At 29.6% G+C, this 27,517-nt stretch overlaps 3 protein-coding genes across 4 annotated transcripts; 2 read left to right on the forward strand and 1 right to left on the reverse strand.

Moving 5' to 3' along the window:
* The first annotated feature begins 8,037 nt into the window (after positions 1–8,037).
* On the forward strand, positions 8,038–9,841 carry LOC110602817 (GRAS family protein RAM1). The gene has a single exon (XM_021740383.2). It carries the CDS (start codon positions 8,218–8,220, stop codon positions 9,724–9,726), a length of 1,509 nt encoding a protein of 502 aa, XP_021596075.1. The 5' UTR covers positions 8,038–8,217; the 3' UTR covers positions 9,727–9,841.
* Positions 9,842–19,748: 9,907 nt separating this feature from the next.
* Positions 19,749–22,352, reverse strand: LOC110609695 (protein SENSITIVE TO PROTON RHIZOTOXICITY 1). Of its 2 annotated transcripts, none has more exons than XM_021749469.2 (2): positions 21,926–22,352; positions 19,749–21,470 (listed from the first exon to the last, which is right to left on the reverse strand). In XM_021749469.2, the coding sequence occupies exon 2, from the start codon at positions 21,439–21,441 to the stop codon at positions 19,864–19,866; it is 1,578 nt and encodes a 525-aa protein (XP_021605161.1). In that variant the 5' UTR covers positions 21,442–21,470; positions 21,926–22,352; the 3' UTR covers positions 19,749–19,863. The 2 variants fall into 2 exon arrangements, with proteins under 2 accessions (XP_021605161.1, XP_021605160.1); XM_021749468.2 differs by having other exon boundaries at positions 19,749–21,464; positions 21,926–22,351.
* A 956-nt stretch (positions 22,353–23,308) lies between these two features.
* On the forward strand, positions 23,309–27,397 carry LOC110608557 (dihydrolipoyllysine-residue acetyltransferase component 5 of pyruvate dehydrogenase complex, chloroplastic). Its single transcript, XM_021747816.2, has 6 exons — positions 23,309–24,348; positions 25,014–25,205; positions 25,291–25,378; positions 26,608–26,678; positions 26,795–26,878; positions 26,961–27,397. Exons 1-6 carry the CDS (start codon positions 23,473–23,475, stop codon positions 27,063–27,065), a joined length of 1,416 nt encoding a protein of 471 aa, XP_021603508.1. The 5' UTR covers positions 23,309–23,472; the 3' UTR covers positions 27,066–27,397.
* The last annotated feature ends 120 nt before the right edge of the window (positions 27,398–27,517 follow it).

Genomic DNA, 27,517 nt, shown 5'->3' on the forward strand with positions numbered 1-27,517 from the left:
TATACAATTTAATTGAAAAAACGTAATCCCAGAAATTAAGGATAATACACAAACGGTTTTGACTGGTCTAATATTCCTAAAGAATAGGAATTATATAACCTACACTTGACCATAACACTTTAGGCCAAGTCTTGTGCACCTACACTTGACCCATAACACTTTAGGCTAAGTCTTGTTCTTATCAGGAACAAGCAATGATAATAATGTTATTGTCATATTTGACACATCAACTTTTACTCGGTCGTTGTCCCATGCTCAGTCATTTTTAACCATTATCACACGAAGAATTAATGAAGGATGTATTTAAGTTGATATATGTTTTGTTGACACACCTACGCGTTTTGAAAATAGCGTTGTTTATTTGTTTAAATATTGAATTTGTCTTTAAGTTAATGAATAGATAAATTTTGTGTTTTATTTAGTAAGAATTTTTTGATCAAGTTATTTGGATTAAATTTTTAACTTGAATGCTTTAAAATATTATAAATATCTCCATGGGTTATTTCACCATAATTTTAAAAGATTAATTTAAGTACATTATCATTGTTTGTAAAATTGGAAAAAAAATAAAGATACAAATGAAAAACTTCTGTTCTTTAATGAATGTCGAATCCATCAATTAAAAACTTCTATTCTTTGGTAGGGCACAAGCTGCGCCGCTGCGGCACCTTCATCCCCCTTCAAAGCATTTTCCGGTCGCCGGTACGGCATGTGCCCCCTTGCCGTACCTTCCCTCCGCCCCTGATTATTGTCATATTTGACACATCAATTTTTACTCGGTCATTGTCCCATGCTCGGTCATTCTTAACCATTATCACATGAAGAATTAATGAAGGATGTATTTAAGTTGATATATGTTTTGTTGACACACCTACGCGTTTTGAAAATAGCGTTGTTTATTTGTTTAAATATTGATTTTGTTTTTTAAGTTAATGAATAGATAAATTTTGTGTTTTATTTAGTAAGAATTTTTTGATCAAGTTATTTGGATTAAATTTTTAACTTGAATGCTTTAAAATATTATAAATATCTCCATGGGTTATTTCACCATAATTTTAAAAGTTTAATTTAAGTACATTATCATTGTTTGTAAAATTGGAAAAAAAAATAAAGATACAAATGAAAAACTTCAGTTTTTTTATGAATGTCGAATCCATCGATTAAAATTTATCTCTCTTTTCTTGATTCAATAAAAATTTATAGATAAAGTAAGTGAGTATGAATTTCACTGTAACTTTGTTTAATTTAGATGACTAGTTAAATAAAAAAATAGTTTAAAATCAAAAGAGAGAAGAAGATAATTTTTATTTGAAAAAATTAATAAAAAAAATTTAAAAAAAACAAACAATATAATTGAGATGGTGAAATAAATAATTAAATTAAATTCAGCCGATTAGAAAAATAATTCATTTTATTATCTATTATTTAGTTATGGTGATTAAACACGCGAATTTCATCAATTTTTTCTTATAATTAAATTAATTTACTTCATACTTAAATTAATTCTTAGTTAATTAAGAACTCCAACACGCATATAGATTTAATTAGTTAATTGGTTTAAGAGAGAAGAACGTAGGCTTGATCAATAACAATACGCTAATTATTTAAATCAAATCTACTAATACTTTAATATAAAGGAATATACTGATTGCTATTTGTTATTAATCCAATTAAATAATTATGAATTTAATTGGATTAATTAGCAATATGATTGTCTATTGAATTCTTAGGAGGACACCTAAGAACAACAATGGAGGTGGTGTTCCTCGAAATCAGAAATTAATAAAAAATAGAAATAAGATGAAGAAAATTTAAGAATATAATCTCACAACTTGAATAAAATATCAATTTGGATTAACCTTCAACTGGAAAGAATTGTTTAACCTCTAAGGAGTATAATAAAATTACAAAAAGCTAAAGAAAGAGAAGAAGAAGAGACAGCAAGAGGGGGGCGACGACTAAATATGGAGAGAAGAAGAGGAAGAGAGAATATGATCCTAGGTTAATTCTTGAGCAGCCTTTTTATAGGCTTTTTCCTAACAAAAAAGATAAAAATTCTCAATTTAAAATAAAATATATACTCCTATCTTATTCCTATCATAATTTAATTGTGTTTGCTCCAATTTGAAGCTAATATTATCTTTGTACAACTGGAAAAATCGGACTGAGGTGTCAATTTTTGAAATTTAGAGTTGTCCATGGTCTTGTGCTAAGGCTTGCCCAAAATTGTAATCTCCCAGTCCGAAAATCTTCCAATTCAGCCTCTTTTCATTTCTTTTCTTAATTTTTGCGCAAAAATCTGTTCAAAATTAAATTTCAAATAAAAACTAATAATTTATATCAAAATCATTATAAATTTATGGAATTTACTAAAGAAAAAATGGTGAATTTTACAACTCATCATTTTTCTAGAAAAAAAAAAACTTCATTTAATAATTTCATATAGATTAACGACATTAAGATAAAACATATGTTCTCAGTTAACTTCACTTTTTTTCCCTTTTTGACAACTTAAACTACGACAAATAATATCTAAATAAACAACTAATGTAGATACTAGTGATGTTTGAGATCCAATAAGGGGTTAGACTCAGAGTATATGTTTGTAAGCTTGATTTGTCTCTCCTCCTTATTTCCTTTTATTTCTTTTATCTTTTGTCTTCTAGTGATATGTAACTACCGTCCTGCACTCGTACCCTCTTGTCATATTCACGCTGAACATATGTACGGATGTACTGCATCTTTTTTTCCGTCAGAAATAGCCATTTAATTTTATCTGGCGCCACTTGAATACAATCTAGAATATCACAGGGTTTGTTTATCCCACGAGGTTAACGGATATTCGATGCTAAGGTCTGTGCAAGTTCGAGCGCAGCCTGACTTGTCAGGGCAAGTCCTGAACTTATATAAAGAGTAGGCCTGCACATTGGGCCCTTATTAAACTCAGGTCCAGTCTTTTCCAATTGGGCTTTGCCAAGGCTCAGACTTCTGAAGTCTGGCTATCATCAACTAGTAACAAAGGCATATAAAACTTTAACATAATCCATGTTTTTTTACTCCATAATTCTTCTTGAATCATACTCTTCATTTTGACTTGTATTGCAAGTTGTTGCACATGTCCTTTGACTTCATATAGGTTAGAGAAAGATATTGTTGTTGTTCATTATTAACACTTATTAAGGTTTTTTATGATAAAATAAAAGATATCCCTTCTCCACAATGATATGAGATCATACGCATATGGTTAGCAAGTTTAAATACATGAACAACCTCCACCATTGTATCATATGATCTATACATGCTCTTGCTTATGCTGATAATAAAGGAGTGCACTCTTGCCATGAGTTGTATATCCAAGATCGGATACGACAACAGCAAACCAAGTCATTCTTGGGGGCCATTACCAACCCAAATATGTAGGACAAAATGGTCGTAACAAATTGACTTTTTTTTTGGTACTTTTTGTCATAAGAATATTTTACAATAATTATTACAACTTGATGAATTCTTCAACACAAATAATTCTATGCCATGTAATAATATATTGGCATAGTATATAAAAATAGAAAAATATTTATATAATTCAATTCATCATGAATTAAAACATAAATAAATAAATTTTTCAAAAAAAAAAAATAAATGGATGTGTAATATATTCAATTATAAGAAGAGGTATTCAAATTCAATTAATAAATCTTTTTAGTCTGTTAGACTTTGATACCATATCTAGAAATCACTTAATTTAAAAGTTTTATCTGATAAATACTAATAATAATAATTGTATTTGAGAAATATTTTTATGTAAATATATTTGAAAAATATTTGCAGTTAATTCTGTAAAGGGAATTTAGTTGTTGAGTCTCTGTTTTAATCTTTGACATCTGACTTGTCTTCTCCGACTTTGAACTAAGTTCTTATCAACTGTTCATATAATCTATATTATCTCTTTCTTCTTTCAAAATTCAAACCCATCAACTATTTTTTTTTTTTTTGAATGACTAATTCTCAGATAACTTTGCAGAATTTTATAAGAATTTAAAAAGAAAATCTAATGCTCAGAATATGATCTGGGTATGAAATGTTGGGTCAAGAAATTCACTAAAGTAAAAATAATAATAATAATGAATCGGAACTGAAATTTTTTATAAATTTAAATTTTAGTCTGAATTCAACTAAAAAAAATTTAACTTTGTGTTGAAATAGTTGATTGACACTCTTTTCTCTTTTAAAATAAATCGAGGGTTTAATTTTATTAATAGAAAAAATATTAGTTGAAAGCATTTTATACTGATGAATTAATTCAGTATAAATATAATTTAATTTCAATTTAATGAATTAAATATTATTTACCATTATGAAAAAAAAACACGATGATATGTACCATATCTTAGTTAAAAAGTTTTTTTTTTTCTAATTTTATGTTAAAATATAATATTTTGTAATATAAATTTCAAGTTTAAAATTTATAATTATTTATAAATAATATAATATTATGATATATTATTTAAACATAAAATTAAATCATATACTTTTAATTAAATTATAATTTTTAAAGTAAAAAATTGATAAAATTATAAAATATTTTTTTAATTTTATATATATATATATATATATATATATATATATATATAACTAAATTACTGATCCACAATAATTTATTTTCATAAATAATTTCTTTTAATCAATTTTATAATAATTCATGTTATGAATTTTTTTTTTTTCCAATTAAGATTGAAGAAAGATCTCTCTCTGGAAATTTAACGTCAACTTCTTACATAATTTATTTAACATATAGACAGCAGGCTAGCTTGGGTATTGGTGTGTTTATATACATATACGATGGAAACTCCCGAAATGGTCTGCATGTTGGACGAGCGAAGTTGCTAACCACGAGGGAATCTTTGTCACCCAATTAATTAACGGATATATATATATAATCTTATATATAAGAATAAATAAAAGTGAGTGTTTGATCGATTGGATTAAATGGTATTTTAAATATTTATAAAAATTAATTAAATCAGAAGAAATTAATATGAATTGAATTAATTTGATTTGATTTTAGTTTAATTTAATTTATTAAATTTTTTAATAAATTTTATTGTTTCTAGAGTTTAATTTTTTTATATTATTGCTAAATAATTAGTTTAGTTTAATTTTATTAATTTTTTTTATTAAAATTAAATTAAATTAAAATAATCAAATTTTTTAAAATTTAAAATTAAATTTAAAAAATATAAAATTGAATTGAATTTAAAAATCAAGAAATTGACATATGTCAACTTCATGTTTCCTGTAATGTTAATTAAATTTTCAAAATTTAAGAAAATAACTTAATTTTTTTAATATTTTTTATTTGTTAATTTTCCTATAAGTAGCTTAAAGGACCAAAAATTTGTGCAAAACAAACTAAGTTTAACTCGTTACATTGATTTTTTTTTATAAACATAGATATTTTCAATTTATTTAATTGAAATTAAATTTTATTTAAACGTATGAGGATAAATTATTTTTAATAAATATTTATTTTATTTATGAAAATTGAATTATCGATATCATTTAATAGAGAAAAATATCAAATCATTCATTTTAATTAATATTTATTAATGGAAATAAAAGTTTTAGCTTTCCGTCAGTATTTACTTTTTGCGATGGAATTTTTGCCTTTTAATGACTGCATTCTTATAGATTATTTGTAAGCGGTTCAATTTCTTCAGTTTTCATATTTAAATATTTTTAAACTGGATTTGATTTTAAATAATTATAAATTTTTATTAGACCTTATAACTGATATTTCTATTAGATGGATTCGTCTTTATACTACTCTAACCGTTCATACTTTGATTAGAAAATCTATTAAGAATGTTCGTCTCTCTGTTTGAGATGTTATTTCTATTTTTTTGATGAAATTTTATTAATACAATTAGTAGTTTTACTTTAAAAAAAATTAATTTAAGGTTTATAAAATATTTTAATTAATGCTTGTCTTTCATAAGCTTGACAATTAGAGCATGGAAACCTCCATGTTTTACGTGACTTTTGAGATTTTGAAATGATAATTAGAACTTAATTAATTAATTATATGTAAAGTTAATTGTATACGTAATAAACACTCATTCAAACGGCTTTTTCAATGTGTGTATGTAATGAGTTGTCAACTTTTTCCTTAAGCCAACTAATTATTCAAACCCTTGCTGATTTTATTCAATTTTTATATTCAATACATCCAAAAAGAAAATGATATAGAGCTGTGAATTGGTTAATTTATACAAAAAATATGTGAGATGATTGACATCGGCAAAAAAATAAGTATAATAAATTATTTAAAATTTAAAAATATTTGTGTTAGAATGCATATTTTAATTTCTGTATTTATCAACTTTTATATTGAAAGAAGATAGAGTTGATTATCAAATCTCCTACAAATCCGCTAGACATCGACTAATAGATAAGAAATCCAGCGATCATAGATGTTATGGAGTTCTGCTGAATTTCGTTCTCTAACAGTAACTTTTCAGGAAATTTCGTCCTGCTAAATAGAGAGCGAGTCTTGATAAAGAACCGAGAACTATAGTGTTCGAGTCTTCCCTTTCACGAGTGGAATCACGCATTAAACCTTTGTCACATGACTCTATCTTATAGTGACAATTCATAACTTATTTTAGACAATTGTTATGTCGCATTACTAAGATATTTATACGTACACGAATGAAACATTAATATGTATATATTCACTACATATTTGAGTATATTAATGAAAGAATTTTTTATCTAGACTCTATTTATAGCTTATCTAAAATATAAATAAGTGAATTTTATTTAAATTTTATATGGATACTATCACATATTTATATCTACAGCGAATTGAGTTTATATATATAAGTTTTTTCAATTAATCAATTGTGATTCTTCTATTATTTTAAATATTAAGACAATAATTTTATACTTGCTGTCTAAAAATTAAGATTAATAGTATTAATATACTCTATAGACATACACCTTAACTCATATTTATATATAATAAATTTGGCCGATTTAACTCACCCAAAAACTAATTTAACGAAAGAAGTGTCTACCGATATGAGATTCAACACACTCTTCATGTCCAGGATTATATTGGAGCGTAAAACATTTACGGAAAGTCCAACATCGATGGAGATGCTATGATATTATATTAAATTTAGTTCACATTTAACTCATTCTAAAAATTAGCTCAAGAGAGAGAAGTGTTTATGAATGATACATTATTGCTATTATAAACCAACGTGAGATTTAATAGTATGAATTTATATTTCATATTATATAAAATATTCATATTTTTATAAATCGAAAAATGTCTGATCAAAGTATACTGTATGAAAACCTATATAGAAAATGAAAATTTCTATTTTTTTTCTTAAAAAACACCAAGTTTTAGACAACTTTTTTTCCCATATCTTTTGGAGGGAAAACACATATGAAATATACAAATTAACTGAGCAAAATTTTCAACATCAAACAGAGAGGAATAAGATTTGAAATAGATTTTCTTGCTTCTTCTAATTACGTGCCAACTCCAAATGTCCAAAATTAATAATTATATATATATATATATATATATATATATATATAAAGAATCTAAAGAGAAGATCTGGGCAAAGAAAAGAGGGAGAAGTTGCAAAAAGCTATAAAGCATCTAGAAGGAGAAAGTGAGGACAAAGACCTGGAAAACGGTAGGATTAATTCCCTGTTTGGCCCGCTGTTTTTTGTCGACTCTACATGTCTTCTTATCCTTTTTCCAAACTACCAAACCTCCTCTCTTCGTTTCTCAAGCATCGCTTTTCACATTCTATGCAAATTATCATCGTGTCTTATTGATCTTTTGACCCACTCATTCTTGGACAATTATTTCATGCGACCTTATATGTAACAATTGTTCATATTGTATTATAAAATTTCTCTTTATTTTCAACGACAATTAAATATCCTTTTTTTTTTCTAAATATATAAACGAGAATACACTTATTACCACGTTAATCTTACGAGTATGATCGGGATCCAATTTGAACTTGAGTCTTTGTGCATTTTTCATGGGGTTGAACTGATGGATGTGCCTTCTCACTTGGAATTTAATTATTTAAAGAAAGAGAACATTTCTTTTCTTGTATTTGGTCGTATTCCCATGTAATGACAGAAAGGAATTTTCTCTGAGTTATTCCATTCTATCCTACTTCTTCCATGAACTCTCAACCCGTTATTATCATCTCCTCCTCTCTTGTCCTAATTTCACTAGCTACATTTATTAACTTCTTTCTCTCTCTCTCGCTCTTTTTTACAGAATCAAGCAGCAGCCAAATGATGGAAGGCTTGGTGGAGGAGGAGGAGCTGCTGAATCTTAGTCTGGCAATTGTTTCGGAATCTGGTGGAGAGAGGAGAAGGAAGAGGAAGATAAGGGCTCTTTTCGATTCGTCGAACTCGTATGAAGGAGGTGAAGGGAAGATCTTTAAGCTACTCCAAATGAGAGAACAAATGCTGAAACCAGATAACAAGAGGAAACGAGTAGTAGAAGATGGAAGAAGTCTGCATTTGATCCATTTGCTTCTCATTACAGCAACTGCTGTTGATGAGAATAATTTAGACACAGCTTTAGAGAATCTAACTGAACTTTACCAAAGTGTTTCCTTAACAGGAGATTCTGTCCAAAGGGTTGTTGTCTATTTTGCAGATGCCTTGTCTGCTAGGATTCTCACCCCAAAATCTCCATTCTATGACATGATCATGAAGGAACCAACTAGTGAAGAAAAGTTCTTGGCTTTCACAGATCTCTATCGTGTCTCTCCTTATTACCAGTTAGCTCATTTCACAGCCAACCAGGCCATACTCGAAGCATTCGAGAAGGAAGAAGAGAGCAATAACCGAGCATTGCATGTTATAGATTTTGATGTCTCGTATGGATTTCAATGGCCTTCTCTAATACAATCTCTTTCTGAGAAAGCAACCACTGGCAATCAAGTTTCTCTTCGGATAACTGGGTATGGAAGAAGCTTGGAAGAACTTCAAGAAACTGAGAGCAGATTGGTTAGCTTCACTAAAGGATTTCGAAATCTAATCTTTGAGTTTCAGGGATTGTTGAGAGGATCATCCAAGCTGATGAATCCAAGGAAAAAGAAGAATGAAACTGTTGCTGTTAATCTAATTTTTCATTTGAATACTTTGAATGAATTTCTTAAGCTATCTGACACATTAAACTTAATACATTCACTTAATCCTTCCATTGTTGTTTTGGTGGAGCAAGAAGGAATCAGAAACCCAGGAAGCTTCTTATCAAGATTTATGGAATCCTTGCATTATTTTGCAGCCATGTTTGATTCTTTAGAAGATTGTCTTCCATTAGAGAGCTCAGAGAGGTTAAGCGTAGAGAAGAATCATCTTGGAAAAGAGATCAAATCCATGCTCAATTATGACAAAGATAATAATGATAATGATTCAAAGTGTTCAAGATATGAGAAGATGGAGACATGGAAGGGAAGAATGGAAAGCCATGGATTCTCAGGCATTAAGCTAAGCTCAAAAACTTTGATTCAAGCCAAGCTCCTTTTGAAAATTAGGACCCATTATAGCTCTCTTCAATTTGATGGAGAGAGTAGTAATGGATTTAGAGTATTTGAAAGAGATGAAGGAAGAGCTATTTCTTTAGGGTGGCAAGATAGGAGTTTGCTTACAGCCTCTGCTTGGCATTGTGTATGATATACTATAGCTAGAGATCAGTCCATACCATTCTAACACATTCATCATTTTTGTAACTTCAATCAAATAATTGATAAATTTAATACTAATATTATTGCATTATTATTAGAAAAAATTATTATTTAGTCCGTATAATTTGAAAAAATTCATTAATTTCTCGATTTGTAAAAAATCTACTAATTAGTCTGTCGTTTAGAATACTTAACCATTAAGAGTCTAATTAGTAAACTTTTTAAATCGCTAAAAATATTTAGTGTATTTTTTAAAATCGAGTAATCAACTAATAAGTTTATTATCAGAGCCTAAATTTTTATATATATTATATTAATTTTTCATACGTATATTATATTATATTATTTATTTATTTAATATATTACTAAATTCTCATATATATTTTATGAATAATTCTTTTCTTTTTCAAAATATATTACTAGTTTTTCTAATAAAAATAAGCTTATTCACATCTAGTCTTCGAAAACTATCCATCTTTCTTTTTTAGAAAAAAAAATATAACATTCAATTATTTTTTAAATTATTCAATAACAAATAATTATAAAGGAGTAGAATTCTTATTATACAACGAAATAAAAATAAATTTCATTTTACATAAATATTAAATAATTAAAAGTAATGTTTAATAAAATAAAATTTAAATGTAAATAGAAATCAGTCCAAATATCAGTGTAATTACTTATTTTTAGATAATAATAATAATAAATTACTATATTATTTTGATTTAAAAATAATAGGTAATTTATAATATTAAATCTAATAATATTTTTTATAATCTCATTATTTTCTTTTTTCACTTTTATATATATTATAAATAGTAATATTTATAAAGTAAATATAAATTACATATAGAACATAAATTATAATTTTATGTTTTAAATTAATTAAAGGAATGATATATTAATAAAAAGATTAAAATTTGGAATTAGCTTATTAAATTTATAATTGATAAATAAGATTATATATCATTTGTTTATTAATATATAGAATAAATTTATCAAAATTTTTTTAAAAAAAAGGTAATAATTGACTTTTTAGTAAATTTTATGCAAAAAGATATTTTTTTTCACATATATATTATTTTATGTCTTTAATTTTTTTGAAAGAATGAATTTTCATTTCAAATTTTAATAAAAATTCCACTTTAATATATATCTACATTTATGTTTGTATGGCAAGAATTAATAGTTTTTAACTATTAAGCTATTTTTTATTTTGTTTACAACAATAATAAAATGGAATTTAAGTACAAACAAAATTAAATATTTAAATTTATATAAATTCTAATATTTTAAATATAAAAATTAAAATAAATTAATTTTAAATAATAAATTAAATTCAATAGTAATAAAATTAAATTATTATTAATAATTTTAAAAATATCATTATTCCCCTCCACTTTTCACTTTTATTTATATTATAAGATTATAGATATTATAAATAGGTAGATTATAGATATAATTAACTTCATTTAAAGATAAAATTGAGATTCTCGGTCTCACACAGAGCAAAATTCTATTCTTTTCGTCTTATAATTTTTATTCATTTTATTTTTTATACATTTTAAAAAAAATATTTTTTATTAATTTTTAATTATATTTATTTTATAAATATTAAATTTTATTAAATACTAAAAAATATTTTGAGAAATTTATTAAAAACAAAGTAAAATTAAATAGAATTATAATAGTCAATTTATATATTATTATAGCATAAAAAAATAAATAATAATTTTAAAATAAAAAAAATGATGTTGCAGAAATTAAATTAATGATATGGCGGGAATGATACTATTATGTGATTGGTTAGACTTGCAAAGAAAAAAACGTAAGGTGGTGGGTATTCACGGCAGCCACTTCGATACTCAAGTCAATATACGAAGAAGATGGTGAATATAATGGATTGTTTAGAATTTGAGTAGTGTAAGAAAATAATGCATTTTGCCTCTGTGATTCCTCTCCAACCGAAGAAGAGGGCGATAATGTGATCGACTGCTTGATAAGGGATATTGTCCGCTAATAGACTAGTAACCTGCGATTACAAGTATAATAAGGGTATGCTAAACTATACCTGATAATGATAACTTTATGTCGAGGTTCACTCTGCCAAAAAAGAACGAATTTTGATGGTGAACAGGGTATTAATGTGTCTGAATCTTTCTTTTTTTCAGATAGAACTGTATTTTCTACTTATAAAATCTTTACCAAGTGAATTTATCTTGTAATGATAGCTCATGATTTATTTGAGACGATTATTTTTTCAATTTAATAAAATCTCGATCGATGAAATAATAATTAATATGTTATATCGTAGAAGATAGTCTTCTCACCATAATGATACATAATCTTACAATAAAATATAGATAGATGAAAATACTTGATACTATGATGGTGCAATTGGAAATTCAACTATATTTTTAAAATTTAACTTATTGAATATTTAAACTCATATTAACTTATTAAACATGATAAGTTATAAAAATTATAATAATTATAGGCAAATTATTATATTATTAATAATTTATTAAAATAATAAAATTTTCCTTAATAAGATGATAATAAATTTGTTATTTTATGAAAAATTAATGTAATTATTAAAATTTAGAGTATAATTAACAAAAAGTAATAATACAATGAATAATAAATGGAATTAAATTATTTTTTAATTCTTTTATAATATAACTATTTTGTGTTCATGACACGGGGCAACTAGCCTTGGATTTTATGGCAGACTTGGATCGGGGCTAATTTTTATATTTTAATTATTATTTTGGATATTTTGGGTATTTTTATAATTTTGCATATTAGGGTTTTATTTCTATTGTAAATAGCCTTCCTTGGCTATTAAGATTTTAGACTCCTATTAGGATTAGGATTAGGATTATCTTTGCATATTAGGATTTTATTTCTATTGTAAATAGCCTCCCTTGGCTATTAGGATTTTAGACTTCTATTAGGATTAAGATTATTTTTTCATATTAGGATTTTATTTCTATTATAAATAGTCTCCCTTGACTATTAGAAACTCACTTTCCAATTTCTAAGAAATTTCAATAAGACTTTTTCGTCTTTTAGCCTATCTTTTCTCTTATTTCGTCTTAACCAAACGATATTGGTTACAACTCTTGACGGAGTCTAAATAGTTCTGTATCAGATTGGTATTCACTATAAGATTTTTTCGGATTAGTAACGGATTTTTTCGTTACTAATCAATGAAAAATCCGTTACTAATCAGTTTAGTAACGGATTAGTAACGGATTTACATCCGTTACTATGAACCTCGTTGCTAATGCAATAGTAACCGATTAGCAATCCGTTACTGATTTAGTAACGGATTTAGTAACGAATTTGTAATGGAATTTAGTAACAGATTTTAAATCCGTTACTAATTTAATAAAAATTAAAAATATACAAATAAATTGCATCCGTTACTAAATTTAGTAATGGATAGAAATCTGTTACTAATTTGATAAAATAAAAAATAAAAAATATTTTAAATTTATATTCCGTTATTAAATCTATTGTTAATTTTAAAAATTATTTTAAAAATTATATTAAATTATTAATTTATTTCATTTTTTTTAAATGGAATTAATTTATTTCATTATATTTTACATTAGATAATAATTTAATTATGGTAAACTATTAATTTTTTCATTGTATTTTATATTAAATATTAACTTTAATATTTTAAATTTTATTAATTTTATGAGAAAATTATTATAAAATTACATGAGAAAATTTAAAAAAAGAAAAAATGTGAGAGAATAGAAAAAAATGAGATATAAAACAGAAAATAACAAAAGAAAGAAAATAAAAGAAAATAATGATAAAAATGAAGAGCAAATAAGAAAAAAGGGAAAATTAAAGGAAATGAGAAAAAAGGAAGAAAAAATAGAAAAAAGAAAGAAAATGAGAGAAAGATGAAGAAAAAATGAAGAAAAATAAAGAGAAAATGAAGATATACAAAAGAATGTAAAAGAAAATGTTAGAGTATATATATGAGAGAAAAGAAAGTAAATGAATGAATAATGAAAGAAAAAGGAAGGGAAAATGATAGAAAGTGGAAGAGAAAATGAAAGAAAATAGACGAAAATGAAAGAAAATATAAGAAAATGAAAGAAAAAAATATGAGAGAAAATAAAATAAAAATCAAGTGATAAAAGAAAAATCAAGTGATAAAAAGAAGATCAATAATGAAAGAAAATTGAAGAGAAAATTGAAGGAAATGAAAGAAAATTGAAGAGAAAATTGAAGGAAATGAAAGAAAATGAAAAAAAAATGAAGTTAATAATTAAGAAAAAAAAAAGATAAGGGAGAAATGAAGAAATGATGAGAGAAGATGAGAAAGAAAATGAATGAAATGAAGGGAAAGAAAATGAATGAAATGAAGGGAAATAAAATGGGGAGAAAGAAAATGAATGAAGTGAAAGGAGATAAAATGGGTGAGTGTATAAATACGCGAATTAGTAACGGATTTAATCTGTTACTAAATTTTTTTAAAAAAACGCGGGCGAACTAAAATAAAAAGGCGGTATTATTCTCCAAATTTTAGTAACGGATTTCTTAATCCGTTACTAATTTTTAGATTAGTAACGGATTAAATCCGTTACTAAATTTAAAAAAAAACGCGGGCCAAATAAAATCAAAAGACGGTATTATTCTCCAAATTTTAGTAACGGATTTCTTAATCCGTTACTAATTTTTAGATTAGTAACGGATTTAGTAACGGACTAAATCCGTTACTAAACTTAAAAAGAAAATTTGAAATTTTAAAAAATAAAAAATCGATTTTTTTATTAAAAAAATAGTAACGGATTAAATCCGTTACTAATTATATAATATATTGCATTCCGTTATTAAATCCGTTATTATTTTATTTATTTAATTTATTTATTTAGTAACCGATTTAGTAACAAATTTATTAACGGATTGAAATCCGTTACTAATTTTTAACTAATTTAGTAACGGATTTATAACGGATCTCAAAATCCGTTATTAAATTTATAAATAATTTTATTAAGTAACAGATTTAGTAACAGATTGTTAATCCGTTACTAAATAATAAAAATTAATAACGGAATATAAAATCCGTTACAAATTTATAACGGATTTAAATCCTTTACTAATATCCGTTACTATTCCAATAGATTTTTGTAGTGATTAGAGCGAAGTTCGACCATGGCAGATAACCAAGAGGCGCGACTTGCTGCGATTGAGGCATCCTTGGTAGAATTGAGGGAGATGATCGGATAGCTGACCCTGCAGCAGGGAATCCACCAACCCGCCGCCGCCGCACACCCCAACCAATCGCCAATCCTGTGGCCGCCAATCCTAAGGTCACCTATGTGGTGAAGAAAATCTTATGTTCAACAAAACACGAGGATGAGACGCAAAGGAGGAAGATTTTCCAGGCAAAGTGTCGAGTAGGAGAGGCAATTTGCAGGCTAATTATAGATAGCTGCAGTTGTGTGAATTTGATAGCTAAGCAATTTGTGGAGAAATTGCAGTTGCCTATACAGTCGCATCCGTCACCATACAAAGTCGGATGGATTAAGGAAGGTCCGACAATTGAGGTCAACAGAATCTGCAGCGTGTCTATCTCGATCGGTAAATCTTATACTGAACTTGTTAATTGTGATGTTGTGGATATGGATTGCTGTGGAATTTTGTTAGGTCGCCCTTGGCAGTTCGATGTTGATGCTTTGCATAAAGGGAAGGAGAATTTATACACGTTCACGTGGAATCAAAAGAAGATTACTATCTTGCCTTCCAGTTTTGCGAAACATTCTAAAGTGGAAGAGAAGAATGTTGTTGCTATTTCTACGGGAGTGCAGAAGCTATCAGGCACAGTTGAGAAATCTGGGGGCACACTGACTTTATTGGTGAGAGAAAAAAGTACAATGGAGGATGCACCATCTTTACCACCACCCGTCAAAGAGCTGTTGAAGGAGTTTCCTAAGATAGTGGAGAAATCATCAAAGCTTCCACCTCCGCGGGATATCCAACATCAGATTGATATCATTCATGGATTAAAATTACCGAATCTGCCTCATTACAAGATGAGTCCAAAGGAGAGTGAAAACCTCCAAGACCAGGTGGAATTTACTTACAACAGTATTGCAGCAAGTAACTTGGCAAAGCAGCACGTGGATGTTTTCAAACAAGTACAACAATATCTTACAGAAGCCGATGACAAATATAAAGCTACAGCTGATAAATATAGACGTTTCAAGTCCTTCAATGTCGGTGACCAAGTTATGGTGTATTTACGCAAGGAGCGTGGTGGAGGACAGAAAAAGCTTGACGCCAAGAAAATTGGTCCATTCCGGATCATTCAGAAGATCAATGACAATGCCTATGCTCTTGACGTCCTACATGAAATGAAAATTTCCAAGACGTTTAATGTGACAGATCTATTTTAGTACTACCCTGCTGATGACAACTCGAGGACGAGTTCTTTACAAGTGGAAGGGAATGACACAGGGCAACTAGCCTTGGATTTTACGGCAGACTTGGACCGGGGCTAACTTTTATATTTTAATTATTATTTTGGATATTTTGGGTATTTTTATAATTTTGCATATTAGGGTTTTATTTCTATTGTAAATAGCCTCCCTTGGCTATTAGGATTTTAGACTCCTATTAGGATTAGGATTATCTTTGCATATTAGGATTTTATTTCTATTGTAAATAGCCTCCCTTGACTATTAGGATTTTAGACTCCCATTAGGATTAGGATTAGGATTATTTTTGCATATTAGGATTAGGATTATTTTTGCATATTAGGATTTTATTTCTATTATAAATAGCCTCCCTTGGCTATTAGAAACTCACTTTCCAATTTCTAAGAAATTTCAATAAGACTTTTCGTCTTAACCAAACGATATTGGTTACAACTCCTGACAGAGTCTAAATAGTCCTGTATCAGTTCATTTATCTTTTTATAAATTAAAGTACTCAATAAATTTTAATTTCAATTTAAATATTTAAGAAAATAATACTAAACAATATAGACATGTAATTATATATTTAATCGTAAAATCTCAACGTGAAATATTGGCAAATCAATCCAGTGTGATCACCTCCACCTGCATAAACTCACTATTTGTTGGATTCGATTTTGAACCGAATAAATTAAAAATTAAAATTTTAATATTTATAAAAATCAAATTAAATTAATTTTAAATAAAAATTAAATCGAATTAAATCGGTTCGATTCAATTTAATCAGTTATTACTTTATTTTTAATATTTTAAAATTTAATTAAAATATTTCAACCATAATTATAGTCTAATCTATTTATATTATCAAAATTAATATATTATTATCACTAATCGGTCTGGTTCAATTTTTTCTGACTAAAATTAAATCAAAATAATTAAAAATTTTAAAACTAAAACTCGAATCAAAATAAATGAAAAATCAAACTAAAATTTTAAATTAATTCGATTTAATTAATTTTTTCGATCTCAACCTATTACTATAAAAAATTGCTCACACGTATTTAATGTTTGTGGACTCAATTAATAAAATGTGATTAAATAATTTTTATAATTTTAATTTATTATGAAGGTAAGTGGATATAAGAATTTTCCTCATTATTATATCAGTATTTATACTTAATCAATTAATAATTATTAAGTATTGAATATATATTCAAAAATATATATTGTTTTAGAAAAATAAAATTATAAATGAATATAAAGGATAAAATTGCTAAAATAATGCTTTTTTTATGTTGAAAATAATTTTAAAACAGAAAATTTAATCAAACATAAAAAGAAAATAATTCTGAAATTATTTTTTAAAATTTAATGTACTACCAAATTATGGAATAAAAAATAAATTAATGGTGCAATCAAATTGTGGTACAACATAGAAATAGTTAAAGATATGGGGCAAGGTCAAGAGAGAGGGGCCAAAATTAAAAGAGAAGAATTACAATTTATATCTGTGTATTATTTGACTTAATTTATTAAATATTTAAATTAAAATAAAATATATAACTACTAAAATTTATAAAAATTATAACAATAAAATATAAATTAATTATTATCAATAATTTATCAAATATAAGTTAGAAAGCTAATGATAAAACAATTTGCAAGTGATGAAATGAAAAAATGAGTTGATTGACGTTTAATGATAATCATTTTGATGTTTAAATCATTTAAAAAGGTGAATGTAAATGAAAATTTTAAACTAATAACTTGAGTATTAAAATATATATATTAAACTCTGCATGTGAATTTACTTTTATATTATAATAGGATAAAATTACTTAATAGTTTTTTAAGAATTTAGTACGAAGCTAGTGAATAATGTATCTCATAATTATTGGTGATGACCAAATGAGTTTGACATTCAAGATGAGGTCAAGCCCTAAAAAAACGAGCAGGCTCAGCAGAACACACTAAGTAGATCGATTCATTGTGCGTCATTCAACTCCCGACTACAGCAGGTCGGACTAACCGAAACTCTAGACCCACTAATAAGAGCCTAACTCGTCTGATATGATGGAAAATAGGGCAAGGCCAGCTACGCCATGATTCTACCAGCACGCACGCCTGTATATACGAATCTGCATGATAGAAACAAGTGTCACTATAGCAGGGAGTGGTTATACGTCACTAAAGAATAAGGGAAGAAGGAATAAAAAAGACGTGATCCTCTAAACCAAGTTTAGACACACATTCTATAACCTTACTTTCTCTATTATGAGAATTTACTTTTATATTATAATAAGATAATGTTCAATTGGTTTTTGGATGTAAACTTTCGACAAATCGAACATTTTATATACGGTTGACTTTATCTCCGCATTATAAGTGATTAAGTTAGAACACCTTAACCGTAAAAATTTTACCATGCGGATATTTTTTCTGTGAATATAGAATCATATACTAACTATGTTATTGGGTTCTAAATCTAAAATTTTTTTTATAAAATAACAAGTTACCTCTTTTTATTGAGAGTATATTTGTCAATTTCTGAAAATTTAAAATACAACTACTAAGCAGATTGATAATTTTTTTTTGATAAAATTATTAATAATATAATTAATTATTATAATATTTAAAAATTCAGGTGACCAACGATACTCATGGATTAATCGCAAATAATACAAAGTATAATATGTGTTTAGCAGAAAGAAAAAGCGTGCAATGGGTCCACCACTGAAATGTCAAGAAGGTGTTTGAAATTTTTCCCCACTCAGGTTATGTGCTGCAATATGAAATGCACTATCTCCATGGATCGTCATTGAACACATCAGCTTATTGATTAGAGTATTGCCTCACGTGATATTTTAAAAATGCTGAATAATTTCTTGATTGATTACTATATAATTTACTATTTTTAAACAGTGACAGAAAAATGCGTCGTTTAGAAGCGACAACACCTGTCTGCTCCTTAAATCCATCAATGGAGGGGAGGCTGGCTCATATAAACAGGGAGACTCCACTTTCATAAAGTTGTATAGATTAGCAAGATTTGGATTTGTTGGCAAAAGCTGTAGCCCTGAGTTGGTGAGCAGCCATGAAGATTAAAGAACATGCTTGGTATTGGATCATCAAACAATTTCATGAGTTGCTTTCATGCACTGAATATTCCACAAGCATAATGGAATCTAATCAAACATCCCATCCCACTTCCTTTTGAGTCTAACTCTTTAATCATTTATGTGAATTTTAACCATGGCAGCAAAAACTTGATTTTTCAATGCATAATGCACAAGGTGTCTTCTCACTCTTTTCTTTTCTTTTTCTTTTTCTTTTTTTTATTATTCAGGGGATAACAAGAAAAATGATAGGTTAGATCACAGTTCCCAGAGTATTTCATTACATTTGGTATAATTTCCTTGTCCTTAAGCATCGTCTCTAGTTGGGAAGAGAGAGAACATCTTGATTACAAGTGGGCATTTTTCATTAATGGATCTTTTGGACTGGCAAGCCTGGAAGGAACATGAGTTTATCAACAAATACAAGTAACCAAAATCCACAAAACAGATTGATTGGCTAATAGAAGTACATTCAATTAACTAATGAGATTACATGGGGCACTCTCCAATGATATTTGTATCATCAATCAGAAAACAAGCAAATACTAGAAAATACCTAGAATATCAATGAAGATTATTAGAATTTGACTCCCCTCCAGTTTTCTGATTATAGTTACAAGAACTAGAAATAAGAAAAGACAATGAACTCTCTGAATCATCAAATGGAGGTCGAGAGAACTCCTGAAATCCACCAAAATTACAGGCATCGAAGTTCAATGGCGATAAATAACTAGCAGGATCATCAACACCACCCTTCACATCCATAATATTTTGAGCCTCACTTACAGTAGCACCACTGGAGCCAAAGCTATTATTTCTGCTTGCAACCTTACTTGCTACATCATTGTCTTCCCCTTTATCAGATGGCCCTGATGGTCCTTTCGTCTCATCAGGTGGAATAGCAGGAGTATGACCTTGGAAGAGAGCAATGTGCCCAAAAAGCTTGTCTTTTCTTGAAAAAGTTGTACCACATGAACAAAGCCATCTATCTTTTCCACAATGCTTCTCATGAGTTCTGAGGTCTGCAATGACTGAGAATTTCTTGGTGTTGCATCTGCTGCAAGTGTAGCTTTTGTCACAATGAGTTCTCTTGTAATGATTTTTAACACACAAAATAGTCTTCAAAGCCTGAAACTTTTTATGATCCTTGTTCCGCTTGCAACCGGCAAATGGGCAAGAATACCTCTTAATGAGCACTGGTTCAGAGCTGGTTTCCCTGTTGGGTTTTGCAAGTGCAGCTGGAGTTTTGTACTCATCGCCATGACCTCTCATATGCATCCGTAAATTTGCATCCCTCTTAAACCCTTTCCCACATATTGTGCAGAAATGGGTATGGGGTGCAAGGATTTCTTCTTTTTCTAGTTGTAAGATCTCATAGGAACCAGGTGGAAGGTTCTCTCCTTCCTCAGCATCTTCTTCATCTTTCATTTCATGTTCTCCGACAGAGTAGTTCCGCTCAGTCCCACAATTACCTGTAACGTCCATCCGGTTGAACTGATCAGAAACTTTACTGCCATTACTACGTTGTGGCTGCAGACTGTTACTCATGACTGTCTCAGAGGAGAAAAGAATCCCTCCAAGCTGTCCAACAGGAGAAGTGATTGCAGAAAGTGTATGCTTCACTGATGGAAGAAGACTACCTGAAGTAGAGATCAATTGTGCAATAATTGAAGTGAGATCAGCAATTATGAGCTGCTGTTGCTGAGCTAAAAGTTCTTCTGCTTGTTCCAGAACCTGACCCCTCCGGCCAACAATCAAATGCACTAAATCTTGTAATTGATGGATCTTTTGCTCAAGAAAAGAGAGATTATTGAGCATAGCCCTTGGATCCCAATCTGGGATTTTGTTGATTTGAAGTGTCTCATTACTTTGACTAACATCCCTATCCACTATTTTGATATGATCATTGGGGTTGGAAGGAATGAAAGATTGGTTTTCAGATTGTGGATTGAATTCTTGGAAAGGGGGACCAGTCCTAATGCCAAAGATAGAGGTATCTTCCCACTTCTGCTGATATTGGTGTGAATGGAAATTGAAATTGGTAAAAGATGGTTTCTTGGTGCAAACTTTTTTTGCTAATTCATTACCAGAAGATGAAGCTTTTGCCCAAGTTTCTTGACATAGCCTGTCTTTGTGATCCATTGTTGAGTCCTCTATGGGTAAACCTGTAACTTAACAGGAATTCACAATTCAAACTTGGCAGAAACACAATTCAATCTCAATTAACCTGTAATCCCCATTATTTAAAGATCCCAAACCTCATTTTGCAATTTAGTTCAGACCCCATTTCAAGCTCAACCCTAACTAAAAAGATAAATTAATTATTAAATCCCTTGCTAATCCCAGATTCTCTTAATAAGAAGAACTCAGCTAGACCCTATACTAAGCCAGCCGTCATCAAGCTAAGACTCTCATTCTTTTTTCAATCAAATGGCTTAAGCAAAATCACAAATACCATCTAGACACTCAACAAACATCAAATGATTCCACTATTGACACAGTACCCACAACCAAAAGCTAAAACATTAGAACAAAAAACAAGTAAAATCCAAGATTTAGCATCTGTACATCAGCATATTGAAAGCAAAACTTCTCAGAAAAATAAGAGAAGAGAAGAGTGACTCACCAGATTCAGGATTGCTTGGAGTCAGATGCAGGCTGCTTCATCTCGAATTGGGTGCAGAGGAACAAAGAAAAACTGGAGTGGAACTGAACAAATGTATCAGCAACCTCAGTGACCACGAAGTATAAAGTGCTGCCGATTGCCAAGTAATCCCATCAATCAATACCGTTGATTTGTCATTGTGATTAGACTGGCGCAGCCCATTGAATCAGAACCTTTCGTGGGTCAATCATGGATTTGGGTTACGTAGTTTTTTGTTTTGCTAAACATGAATGAAAAAGACAACAACTTTGAGGGGTGATTGCAGATTGGGTAGATAGATGATGGATCCCACACTTCTCTGATCTCTTTCATACACACAGTGAAGAGCATCTTCCCATTTGCTTCCCTTTTGGCATTTGCATTTTCACACGGCTGTATGGACGATTCTCTCGAAGTACTTCACATCTATCCTTTAATTTTATTGGAAATTTAAACAAAATAATTTTTATATATAATCTTTTTAAAAAATCTACAACTTAATTATTATTAAAAAATTTAATTAAAATTTAATTCAAAAATATTATTAAAAATACTATTAATATTTATATATATAAATTTATTAATATATTTTGTTTCTAACTAAACCATGAAAAATAATTTTTTAGAAAATAATTTTACAGAAAATAATTTTGTAACTAAAATACTATATTTTTATATTTTATTTATTCAGGGAAAATATTTTATGTTTTTAAAATACTATATTTGTATATTCTTTTAAAATGATTTTTTTATTCTTATTAACATTATATGATTTCTATAATACATTTGATTATGAAAAATCAATTCATTTTTAAAAAAATTAAAATAAATTTTCATTTATTTCACAGAAAATATTTCTATATTTTTTGATATTTAAAATATTAAAAAAAATGAATTAACAGAAAATATTTTACAATAAGAAAAAATTAAGTAATTTAAAAAAATACTTATTTTTTCAAAAAAAAATTATTATCAAAATATTATTAACAAATTGATATATAAATTCATTAGTATATTTTATTTATAACTAAACAAATCAAAAATATTTTTTTGAAAAAATATTTCTGCAGAAAATAATTTTATAACTAAAATACTATATTTATATATATATTATTTTTATTCACTAGAAAATATTTTGTATAGAAATTTTTTTAAATATAAATTATTTTTTACATAACAAAGTCTAAAATATAAAATTTTCATAAAATATGAATATTTTATATGATAAAATAATTATTAGTTTGTTAAAGAAAAAAAAAAAAACTTTACAAATAATTTATATGGCTAACCAGCAGAGCCCAAAAGTGTAGCAGAGTTCTGAACAAGAAAAAGCCCATCACTGCAAAACAAGAAGCATCAAACCCATCAAAATCCTTTGTCAGTCACCGGTAAGGTGGTTGAATCCTCCGCCCTCTTTCGATGTTTCCAAGAATTCTCTGCTAATCAAAACAGAAAACCCACTTAAATTCCATCATCAACCCACCTCTCTCTCTCAGTCTCTCCCTCTCATTGCTCCTTCCAATTCCCAAATGGCTCAGCTTCTCAAGACCACCTTCCTTCCCTCATCTCTTCGCCGGAGTTCCACTGCTCGCTCGCCCTCCATCCACATTCCCACTCACCGTACGAGGACAACCCAGGTACAGGCCAAAATCCGGGAGATCTTCATGCCTGCATTGAGCTCTACCATGACTGAAGGAAAGATTGTTTCTTGGGTGAAATCAGAAGGAGACAAGCTTTCTAAAGGTGAAAGTGTTGTTGTTGTTGAGTCTGATAAGGCTGACATGGATGTTGAGACTTTTTATGATGGTTACTTGGCTGCTATCATGGTCGAGGAAGGTGGGGTTGCTGCCGTCGGTTCTGCCATTGCTTTGTTGGCTGAGACCGAGGAGGAAATTGCGGAGGCCAGAGCCAAAGCCTCCTCGTCGTCATCGTCGTCTGCTGTTGAGTCAGCATCTACTGGTAGCAGTGCTCCGGCACCACCGCAGCCGGAGAAGGTTGTGGAGCCTGCGGGACCTGCAATTTCAAAAGCGGCAGCTGTTGTGGGATCTGCTGTGCATCCAGCTTCAGAAGGAGGAAAAAGAATAGTGGCTTCGCCTTATGCGAAGAAGCTTGCGAAAGAGTTAAAGGTGGAGCTGGAGGGAGTCGTGGGCAGTGGACCAATGGGTAGGATTGTGGCTAAGGATGTTGAGGCTGCCGCTGCTGCTGCTGCTACTGCCACTACTAGCTTGGCTCCTAAGGCAGGAACTCCGGTAACTCCGCCGCCTGGGATTGAGTTGGGGACAGTGGTGCCATTCACGACAATGCAGGGGGCAGTTAGTAGGAATATGGTGGAGAGTTTGGCAGTTCCTACGTTTAGAGTTGGCTACACTATTACTACTGATGCACTTGATGCTCTTTACAAGAAGGTGAATAAATTCCTTGGGATTATCCTGAATTCTTAATGCTTAGATTGAAAATTGCTTGCATGAAGTGATAAGTTTTATAATATAGATAGCTAAAAGTTATTAGGCAAACCAAGTAAGATTAAAATGCTTGAGATTAATATTGTGCGTAGACTGGTAATTGGTGAATCAATATGGAGTTTTTCCATTTAGAATCTTCAGATAATTTTTTATAGGCCAATTGGACAGGAAATCCAAGCCTTTTTACTAATTGGCAATTATATCCAAGTGATATAAGTTTGGATCACATGTCTCAATCTTTAACATTGGGAGCAATTGTATCCAAATCTGAAAAATCAATTTGAGGGAAATTGATTTGTCTACATTTGCAAACATTAACATATTGAAATAGAAAACGACTTCCAATCATTGTTGAGTTTCATCAAATTAGCAGTTAAGTACAGGTTTGGCATTCCAGGTGAACAAAAAGTTTCAAATTTTTCGCAAATTGATTTTGATCCCAATCCTAAAGGTTGGGTATGTGGTTGAAAACTACAGCCTTTTTACATTTGCATTTTGCATACTTGCATGTGTAGACAGGTAAACTTGTTGTTGCTAATAATGTATTATTCTTTACGGCATTTATTTTTTTTGTCCTTAGTGCCATTTCTCATTTTCTGTTTGACCAGATCAAGTCTAAGGGAGTGACCATGACAGCCTTGCTTGCGAAGGCTACAGCTCTTGCATTGGTTGAGCATCCTGTAATAAATTCCTGCTGTAGAGATGGTAAAAGCTTTACATATAATAGTAGCATCAACATTGCAGTTGCTGTGGCCATCGATGGTGGGTTGATTACGCCAGTGCTTCAAGATGCTGATAAGGTTCTTGTTTATGTGCTTTGAGCTGTCCTGTAACTTTTATCCATTAATTGAATTATAAAGATGTACTTTTGGGTGTATATTTCAGGTTGACATTTATTCATTGTCAAGAAAATGGAAAGAGTTAGTTGATAAGGCCAGGGCCAAGCAGCTACAACCTCATGAATACAATACTGGTAATATTACGCATTATGCAACACACTCTTTTTTAGTGAATTATGAAAGATATATTATTTTATATTTCCCAAACAATTATGATTCTGAAAAATGTTGTTTGTTCTTGTATGAAGATATTCAAACTCTCATCTGTCCTTGCTTTCTTCTATGATTCTATGCATCTTGGATCTCCCATTATGGTTAGCATTGTACTTTAGGATGTTATATATAGTCCCTATTCTCTGTCCATGTTGATGAATTCATTTCATCCCAAAAATTGAGCCCAAACCGAGCACTATTTGTTTTGTATTATAGGTTCCTGATCCTAGACTCTCTTGCCTTGCAAATGCCATGTGCTATACGAGTAAGAGTTGGCAATTTCATGAATATGGTTAAGGCTCAGTCCCATTGAACAGCTTGGCATGTTTATCATACTTGCAGATTCTAGATTTAGCTTTGCCTCACCCCAATCCTCTAATCCACTCTGTCCGTGTAACTTAAACTTCAGAAGATGGAAGAGAATTGGGGCTGCAAGTTCAGATTTTAGAAATTGGAGTATCATGGTGTAGTCAAGCAACAACTTTTCAATTATTTGTTCTTCATTGTTTAAACTTTAAACAGATATTATTTATTTATAAGTTTCTGGAATTGCAAATTGCGAGTCAGTTATAGTTTCAGAGTTGGCATAGTTAGGCTTTCATCTTTAGTTCTATTTTCTTAGGACATGGGCCCATTGAGATGGCACTGCTAGTTTTCTCAAACTGGGCTCCCTCAAATTCGAGTTCTGATTAGTAGACCTTTTGTGGAGGTTCCCTTCTCTGGTGTTAATTAACTGCCAGATTCATTTATTCATGACCAGTTTTGGCTTATATATCCTGCTACTGGATTTATGGTAATGTTATTTGCCATTTCAAGTGATAAGTATCTGGAGAGTTTAATGCTATTTTTAGTAGTGTGACTGCAATTATACCTGAATCTTTGCTTGTAATGATGGCTGGTAGGATGCTGTGACTTGTAATAATTTATTTGTTATGCTAATTGATCCTTGAGAAGTATTTTTCTAATTATTTGAGTCATTTCCTGATAATAAAAAGTCAATAGTATTGTTTGTTTTTCTCTGAAATTCATTCATGGCTATTGCTGTTATTTAGTTCTGGTTCAATATTCAAGAATCAATTGGTTCAGTGTATGCCTAATGCCACATGTGTAGTATTGCCCCTTAGGCTTGTTGCTTTTCCTCCCTTGGCAGGTACTTTCACACTTTCTAACCTTGGAATGTTTGGTGTGGATCGGTTTGATGCCATTCTGCCACCTGGAACTGTAAGTGTTTTAACTTGAACATAGAAAACTACTTATCTGCTGGGTTGTCTGCAATTGGCACTAAATGCATGCTGTTCTATTTAGTATCAGTTATTTATTTATTTGGATTGATGCAGGGGGCAATCATGGCTGTTGGAGCGTCTCAGCCATCTGTTGTGGCAACCAAGGATGGCCGTATTGGCATGAAGAACCAGATGCAGGTATATTTTCTTGAAGGGTATCTGTGTCACAAGTGATTGGATTTGGCATGTAATTTTTACACTGCAAATGTGCAATATGTAGGTAAACGTTACAGCAGATCATCGTGTAATCTATGGCGCTGATCTGGCTGCCTTCTTGCAAACCCTAGCAAAGATTATCGAGGACCCCAAAGATCTTACATTCTAGTCCACACCCTGTCACGAGTTGAGGCCTTTTCTTTGCACCTGTTGCATTACCTTGACCATGTTGTACGTGCTCAAAGCTCGAGTTCTTAATCATCAATTATTGCTGAAAATTGTAGGAGCTAATCACTCTATTTCAAAGTTCTACATAGAACGGGAGCAGAATTTCGAGGAACAATATTTATATATGTTTCAGACATTACATTTTTGTACTTTAATGATGTCATATTAGTTGGCTGTTCACTGTCTTCTTGACAATCACTTTTTTGTGTTCTCTGTTGTTGTTTCCTTCATATTGTCATTATCAGATACGCAAAGCGAGATTTTGATCTTCAAGGTTTTTGCTCTGTTGCTCATGAAATTGAATGGTTAAACCGAATGAAGATTTAAGTGATTACTGTAAAGAAGCATTTTGTATCAGCTGTAAATCATTTAGAGCGTCTACGTTGCTTATCC

This window comes from Manihot esculenta, chromosome 2, assembly GCF_001659605.2.
Source record: "Manihot esculenta cultivar AM560-2 chromosome 2, M.esculenta_v8, whole genome shotgun sequence".
Taxonomy (NCBI): Eukaryota; Viridiplantae; Streptophyta; class Magnoliopsida; order Malpighiales; family Euphorbiaceae; genus Manihot; species Manihot esculenta.

Coding starts and splice junctions, on each gene's coding strand:
- LOC110602817 (XM_021740383.2), top strand. CDS start 8,218: ATGAACTCTCAACCCGTTATTATCATCTCCTCCTCTCTTGTCCTAATT.
- LOC110608557 (XM_021747816.2), top strand. CDS start 23,473: ATGGCTCAGCTTCTCAAGACCACCTTCCTTCCCTCATCTCTTCGCCGG. Junction 25,379..26,607: donor ACCTCATGAATACAATACTG/GTAATATTACGC, acceptor CTCCCTTGGCAG/GTACTTTCACACTTTCTAAC. Junction 26,879..26,960: donor GCATGAAGAACCAGATGCAG/GTATATTTTCTT, acceptor TGCAATATGTAG/GTAAACGTTACAGCAGATCA.
- LOC110609695 (XM_021749469.2), bottom strand. CDS start 21,441: ATGGATCACAAAGACAGGCTATGTCAAGAAACTTGGGCAAAAGCTTCA.